This window comes from Plasmodium fragile, assembly GCF_000956335.1.
Source record: "Plasmodium fragile strain nilgiri unplaced genomic scaffold supercont1.6, whole genome shotgun sequence".
NCBI lineage: Eukaryota > Apicomplexa > Aconoidasida > Haemosporida > Plasmodiidae > Plasmodium > Plasmodium fragile.
In genome coordinates this window covers 35,001-43,376 of record NW_012192586.1, presented here as the reverse complement: position 1 = coordinate 43,376, position 8,376 = coordinate 35,001, and the positions used below count along the sequence as shown (strand labels likewise).

Genomic DNA, 8,376 nt, shown 5'->3' with positions numbered 1-8,376 from the left:
ATGGACGAGTGTAAATATTATTTTTTATGGACGAGTGTAAATATTATTTTTTATGGACGAGTGTAAATATTAATTTATATGGACGAGTGTAAATACTATTCTTCATGGACGAGTGTAAATACTATTCTTCATGGACGAGTGTAAATATTATTTTTTATGGGCGAGTGTAAATATTATTCTTCATGGACGAGTGTAAGTATTATTTTTTATGGACGAGTGTTTAAACATTTATTCTTCATGGACGAGTGTAAATATTATTTTTTATAGATGAGTGTAAATATTATTTTTTATAGATGAGTGTAAATATTATTTTTTATAGACGCGTGTTAAATATTATTTTTTATGGACGAGTGTTAATATTAATTTATATGTACAACAGTTTAATTTTATTTTATATAGACAAGAGTTTAATTTTATTTTATATGGACAAGAGTTAACTATTATTGTTTATGCAAGTTGTAATCCTAAAAAGGAACAACTATTTTATATATAACCACGTGAGAACCAACCGTTGAACAATTATGAAAGGAAAAAGTTATTTAAAATGTATAATTTTTTAGTAAGTACGTTCAAAAGATAATGTCAAGCAATTGACTACTTCGAATAATAAAGTGTTTAAATTGAAAATTAAAAACTAAGTGTTATATAATTGATTGTAATTTGTCAATGAGCAGTGCATCTGTTAGTGGAAAAGATATACACACCGTATTTTATATCATGTGGTAAAAAGAAGAACAAATATACAACTGTAAACCATAGGCCTTTTACAGGGTTGTATTGTGTAGATAAATGAACTTTAGACAAGCTTTTTTAGTATAAGTGTGAATTATTACAAATGTATATTTAGCGTTACATGTAATAATATTAAAGCGAGCACTCTTATTTATAAGGAATATAGCCTTGTGATGATGCAATTGTTTTTTAACTACAGTACCGGTTATATAACCAATTGTAATTGTTGCGATGCGTTATTTAAATCATACTTAGGGGACTTTATTTGTGATTACGTAAGTTAACGCAATAAAGGTTGCAATTTATTATACAGCTTGGTCATATAAATATAGAGACTGGTGGTGTTTTGGTTATTGGGAAACACATATATATATAATACTGGTTGTAATCTTAGAAGCTACACAGATGTAATTAAAAAGGTAAAGGAGCGATAATAGCGATGGAGAGTTTTTAAGGATATACGCATAGGAAATAAAAAAGCTAAGTAAAGAAAACACACACAGTAGTAGTAGTTATGAAGAACATATATCAAGTTTTCAAGATTTGTATTATCGAAGTATTAACCAAGAAATGTTAAGTTTTTTATATATAACCATATATTCATACAATGTAGACAAAAGCACATATTAAACATGAGAAAAGGCATATTTTTTTTTTTTACAGATTCAACAAGATGGGATTACATATCTTTTCTAAAAAGATTTTGTATTAAATATGATGGGATCCAAACATCGTATTTAAAAATCCAGGTAACGTATGTCACAAAAACATTATTAATATATATTGAATCATAAATCACCTTTTGCAGGTGATGTATCCTAAAGTTGACATAATTAAAATTGACACAAGAAACCTTTTCTTTTATATATATGTTTGAGTAATCTACTATTATATGATTTATATGGAATGAAAAAATTGTAGTGATATCAATAAATAAATGAAACACATAAAGTGAAGAAGATATATATATTATATTTTTGTACATGTGTAACTGTTTCTTTTCTGATAACAAACTCTACATTGCTTGTTGAGGTTATATCTTAGAATATATTTATATATTCACATGAGAACAAACTATCTTGCATATAAGACGTAGCAGGGGCCAACAGAAAACAAACAGTTGCCACAGCGTGCAGAATATACAAGGGGGGAGTACATGTTTTGTTAATTCTTTTATATAAGTGACGAGAGAGCGACACACGACGCTTGCAAATAGAGAAGAAAGATAATTCCTAAACAGTAATAAAAATCGCTAAAATGTATAAGTCCAGAAAAACAAAAGCAACAGACACTGGCAGCATAGGTAGTTCTTTTAACGTCAATTCTGGAGTTCCTACGTTTAAAACCCGTTATTATTTTTTTTTTTTATAAAAAAAAAGTGTATATGTATAATATTTTTGAAGTTTGTGTGTTAAAGACACATACTTTTTCAGTGTTTATAATAATGTACCATGGTTCCTTTCCAAGGTGGCTTGCCGTACCTAAGAATACGGGAGCGCACTAAAGAAGGGTAACTAGTTGCTACGTGCAACACGGTATTATTATAAAACGTGTGATCAATTTTTTTTTTCTTTTTCATATACATATATATATGGGAACTCCAGAACGGTTACCTCTAACCATGAAGACGTCTCTAAAATGACGAGGTTACACAGGAGTGTACGTCAGGGCAACGTTAGAGACATGTTCTTATCGGATCACACATATTACTGTTTAAGGAGCAAGCGAAAAATGGATATAGTACCATATTGACATAGCAGTAAAGTAAAAACGCTGTAATAATGATCTGGTCATATGGGAAAATACATATAGTACCATATTGACATAGCAGTAAAGTCTCAAAACGCTGTAATAATGATCTTGGTCATATGGGGACTACTTCGAGATATTAAAAGATGACAAAACACTACTCTTTGGGATGACGAATCACTACTCTTTGGGATGACGAATCACTACTCTTTGGGATCACGAATCACTACTATCTGGGATGACGAATCACTACTATCTGGGATGACGAATCACTACTATCTGGGATGACGAATCACTACTATCTGGGATGAAGAAAAAACTACTATCTGGGATGAAGAAAAAAACTACTGTGTGATGAAGAAAAAACTACTGTGTGATGACGAAACACATTACTGTGTGATGACGAAACACATTACTGTGGGATGACGAAACACACTACTGTGGGATGACGAAAAAACTTAGCAATAACTTAAACTACTTAAAAATGACATGATACTGTCAAGGAGATGTGCCATAGCACAAAAAGGGACTGGCGAAAATGATAAAAGCTAGGTGCAATATAATATATCGTAGCAAACGAAAGCACAAAAATAATGTAAAAACGTACACAATCAGGTGATGGTACGAATAAAAGGTAATAAATAAATCCGCTCTCTCGGAAAAGGCCTACTCCTCGCTATTATTTTATGCGTTATAAACTAAGAATACCAATTAAAACCACAAAAAAAGGGAAATGTGTGGACATTGTGGAGGTTGTAAGAGCTTGACATGGCAGGGAAAACATAGACATATTAATTAATATGGACTATATATATAAAAGCTCCTTACTTAAATATATATATATGTATATATATCAAGATGATAATCTGTTAAAAACACAATTATGACATCATAGGAATAGAGGAAACTCAAAACTATCGACAAATAATATAGTTTATGATTATATATATATATATATATCTGCTCAACAAATATTAGTTAACCTTATATCAATAGTGTATTACACTATGTGTTTGAATAGTATATCTCAATTTATATAATTTTTTATACTTGTTGGAACCTGGAAGTGGACAACAGTATTTTATAAAAAAAAGGTAAGTTTATTTATATATAGTATAGCCGTATTAGGCGCTATAAATAATTTATTTAATAATTGGTAACTAATCCTATAAATTCTAGTTAAGCTCATTTTTTTATGTTTAAACGTACTGATGTTAATTTTTATTAATGATGTAGTTTTAACTTTTATGAGACAAATGAAGTATATGTTTTTAAGATATAAAAGCAAATACGATTTTGGAATTAACTTTTTAGCCTACAACTTTAATATATAACACTTTATCACTACGAAGGAGACGTATGAGGTTGCGTCCTTCAAAAATGTATGTATGAATTAACTTTTTATTATTAAAAGATATATACTTTTATATACACAAGATTTGTAACACTTTACCACTACAGAAGAAGACGTATGAGTTTGCGTCCTTCAAAAATGTATGTATCAATTAACTTTTTATTATTAAAAGATATATATTTATATACACAAGATTTGTAACACCTTACCACTAGAAAAGAAGACGTATGAGTTTGCATTTTTCAAGAATTTGTATGTATCAATTAACTGTTATTATTAATAGATATATTACAAGCACATCAAATTTAATTATATACTAATTACACACTAGTTAAAAATGTTTGCGAAATTTAAATATAGTTTTGAATCTGTTGTTCAAGACAATTTTTCATATAGATTATTTAAGCATTTTTTTTTATGCATTATTGTAAATTATTTATATTTCCATTATGAATATTCTAAAATGTGTGCATTAAAACTGAAGTGGTGCAACGAGCAATAAATTCGAAGATGACATAATGAAATGGTGTGTGGTGTATGATCAGCAATTTAGGTGGTAAAAAAAAAAGGGCTTGACACAAAGTGAAAACATAAGGCGAAAGTGTAAATTTGTTATTATTAAAGGGCAGAATGGACTAGGTACACAATTATTATAACACTTAAAAATTTTCAATTTAACACGCATAGTAAATATCTAATAATACTAAGTATGTATAAATTTTAACAGTACGACATTTCGACAATTTCACCAAATTCTGCATTTGTGTAGGGGAAAATATATTAACTCTGCATTTTTTTTTGTAGGGAAGGTATATGAACTCTGCATTTTTTTGTAGGGTATGGGGTGGTATTAATAAGGTTAGCATGAGGCAGTCAGTTTGTTGTTATAGGCAGCGGTGCTTATCAACATGTAAAGAAAGTTTAATAGTATAACAAGGAGTGGTGCAAGCAATGATGTTTTTGGGCATGAACCCCTGATAATGGGTTGGGCCAATTACATTTTGGCCATGATGCACTTACTGGATAACCTAACCGTTGCACATATTAGGCAATGGTATATAAAGGCTTCAGTAATGGGTAAGTGGCAACGTATTTATGACATTGTTTGTAAATGCGTTTAAAGTATCTTAATGTATAGAAGTATATGTTATGGTAATTTTGCTTGTAAAGCCGCGTTAATTGTAGCTATTTTTCGATATGGAAATTTATTTGTGTAAACAGAAAGAAATCGACCAATTATTAAGAATAAATAACCGTGACCTCGAAAGAGGAGTATATCAACTCGTGTTTAAGAAGTTTCCACGTAGCGAAAAAGGATCTTACTACAGGGCATAATAGAAACCTTCTTGTAAGTCTTTATGTTTCGGTCAATGTTGGCTGTTAACTGTATCAGATATATACATATAAATATATATACTTCGGTGTATATAAATTATATGTACGAAGCCTTGTGGGGAGACGTTGGTACGTGTGCGAAGGGTGTACACCTTTTGTGTTACACTATATGTGTACATATATTGGTGTTTTCACCCTATGTACATTTAGGTGTACGTAGTGGAGAGCCTTCAAACACATATCAATTTATCCTTCTTGGTCTTTCGGTGTGCACGTCCTTAAGAGATAAGTAAATCTAAAACAATTTTTCTACCCATTTTTTTGGGGAAAAGGTTTTGCCGCAGAGGTCATATTCCTGCTATAGAGTACCCTCAATTGAGTGTGTATAAACACACTCATATGAGGATTGTACGTTGCAGATTTATGTCGCTGCAAAAGCAAACTCTGTTAAGTTGTGCTATGTATTGTAAATTGGTATATACGACTTTCACATACATATCTATGTGTTTAAGAAGTTATATCAATTCGGTACAGTAGCCAGCACTGACCACGTTAACTAGAGTGTTATTTTGTATCAATCTATAGTGTAATACCCCTTCCGGGGCATTGCTAACATAGATTGAATACCCGTAAAATAACATTTTATGATGTTACCGTTTAATCATCGTCAATGTCGTATTATCTTGAGGAATAATTGTATAGTCTGTATTTGTAGTAATGGGCTATTATAGTTATCTGGGGTATATCAACCGTTTTTTTTTTTATATACATGTTCTGTAATTTATATAGGAGAGCGAATCCGCCGAATTTAAGCATATAATTAAGCGGAAGAAAAGAAAATAACAATGATTCCTTTAGTAACGGCGAGTGAACAAGGAAAAGCTCAAGCGAAATCCGTGTTTTTACCTATTTTACATAGGATTAGGGCAAGGAGATGTCGTGTATAAATATTATAGTAACCTCCTGGTAACACGAAATATAAAGCATATTTACGAAACGAGGTGGAATGCCTCTCCCAAAGAGGGTGAAAGGCCCGTAGCAAATATGGTTTAGAGTTACATTAGGAAACCTCTATAATGAAAAGAGTCGTGTTCTTTGAGATTGGAGCACAAATACGTGTGATACATTTCACATAAAGCTAAATATGTGTAGGAGACCGATAGCAAACAAGTACCGTGAGGGAAAGATGAAATAGTACTCAGGAATGAGCAATTAAAAAGTACCTGAAATCGTTAAGGTGGAACGGATTAAGAGAGAAAAAAAGTAATGTAGTTAACTTATGACTATTGCAGCAATATCATTAGTTTTTCTAACCGCATTATTAAAAGAAACATCAGTAAAAAGTTTTTACAATTCTATTCGGATAAAAACTATTGTGCAAAAAACAGGAGAAAAGAATTTAATTTTTTTTTATCCCAGGATAAAAAAAAAATTAATACTCTTTTTCTTTTTTTTTTTTTCACAATTATCCTTATTATTAAAAAAAGGATAAAACGGTTTTTATAGAAATCACGAAATAAAAATAAGTGATAGATAGATCATTTTACTGAGGTTATAAAATTACAAATGTGTATTTTGTTTTGTAAATATAAAAAAAAAAAAAAAGAAAAATATTTCTTGTGAATATTTTTCTTTCTTTTTTTTTTTTTTACAGCTGTACACATTTTAAGTTGTTTCTAACGAATACTCTTTTAACCCACTCGTCTTGAAACACGGACCAAGGAGTCTAGCAAATGTGCGAGTGTATATGATATATTCTAAACATTAATATTAAAAAATTACGTTGAAAAACGTGATTTTTTTGTTTTATACGCAAAATTAATGTAATATATTATAATTTGTAGAACCCGTATAAAAAAAAAGGTAAACTCTTTTTTTTTCTGCTGGCGCATACAATACCGGTAGGCAATTATGCCATATTGAGTAAGAGCATATTTGGTAGGACCCGAGAGGCTTTGAACTAAGCGTGACGAGATTGAAGTCAGACGAAAGTCTGATGGAAGATCGAATTGATACTGACGTGCAAATCGTTCATTTCAGTCACGTTTAGGGGCGAAAGACTAATCGAAAAGCCTATTAGCTGGTTATTTTCGAAAGATCTCTCAGGATCGCTGGAGTTGATTAATATAATTTTACCAGGTAGAGATAATGATTAGAGGAATCAGGGAAATCGTTTTCCTTGACCTATTCTCAAACTCCCAATAGGTAAAAAGGGTAAAATATCTTAACTTGTATTTTACTCACGTATAAATAAAATAACTCCAAGTGGGCCATTTTTGGTAAGCAGAACTGGCGATGAGGGATGCTCCTAACGCTTGGATAAGGTGCCTAAATATTCGCTCATTAGATCCCATAAAAGGTGTTGGTTCATTATGACAGTAGGACGGTGGTCATGGAAGTCGAAATCCGCTAAGGAGTGTGTAACAACTTACCTACCGAATGAACTAGCCCTGAAAATGGATGGCGCTAAAGCGAATTACCGATACCAGGCCATAAAAGAGTAGGAGAATAAAAGGGGAAAAAAAAATGGTTTCCATTTTTTTTTTGTTTTTTTCTCATTAAAATTCTTTTATGAGTAGAAAATCGTGGGGTTTTGTGTCGAAGCGAAATACGTGAGTTTTCGTGGAACATATCCCTAGTGCAGATCTTGGTGGAAGTAGCAACTATTCAAATGAGAACTTTGAAGACTGAAGTGGAGAAGGGTTTCTTGTCAACTATGTTTGTACAAGAGTTAGCCGCTCCTAAGAGACAACTGAAAAGTGTTTAAGTTAGGGTATGTGTTGTATGTGTTTTGCGTAAATGCATATAGTGTGACCCCTGTTCTCAAAAGGGAAACAGGTTTATATTCCTGTGCCATTACAAATTTGTGGGTTACTTTATTTTAGATGGCAACATATAGAGAAATGAACCTCTTTACATAGGTTTTACCATCGGGGTGCGTTTTCTTTGCACTTTACCTTTATAGCAAACCTTGGAATCAATTTACTTGGAGAAGAGGTTTGTTGAATCAATTCGTGATATAAAATATTGTTTATAAAAACTTCGGTTCTTATTTACAAAATTTTGTTCCGTTTTGTAGCAATAGTAATTCGTCTTTTATGAATTATTCGATTCGGTATAAACTATCCTTGAAAAAAGGGGGGAACGACAAATCAAAATCGAGATGATGAGGGGACTGTTAAAGATATTTTCTATAAAGCGATTCA

At 31.3% G+C, this 8,376-nt stretch overlaps 1 protein-coding gene and 1 non-coding gene across 2 annotated transcripts in view; one reads left to right on the top strand and one right to left on the bottom strand.

Moving 5' to 3' along the window:
* Positions 1–1,411: 1,411 nt before the first annotated feature.
* Positions 1,412–2,972, bottom strand: AK88_00714 (uncharacterized protein; the record flags this gene model as incomplete). The annotated part of the gene is made up of 4 exons (XM_012478359.1): positions 1,412–1,747; positions 2,548–2,607; positions 2,755–2,825; positions 2,951–2,972. 4 exons carry the CDS (start codon positions 2,970–2,972, stop codon positions 1,412–1,414), a joined length of 489 nt encoding a protein of 162 aa, XP_012333782.1.
* A 2,789-nt stretch (positions 2,973–5,761) lies between these two features.
* Positions 5,762–8,376, top strand: part of AK88_00713 — a 6,740-nt gene continuing 4,125 nt past the window's right edge. Inside the window, exon 1 of the ribosomal RNA XR_001111606.1 lies at positions 5,762–8,376. This exon is cut by the window's right edge and continues 4,125 nt beyond it. This is a non-coding gene — a ribosomal RNA (28S ribosomal RNA).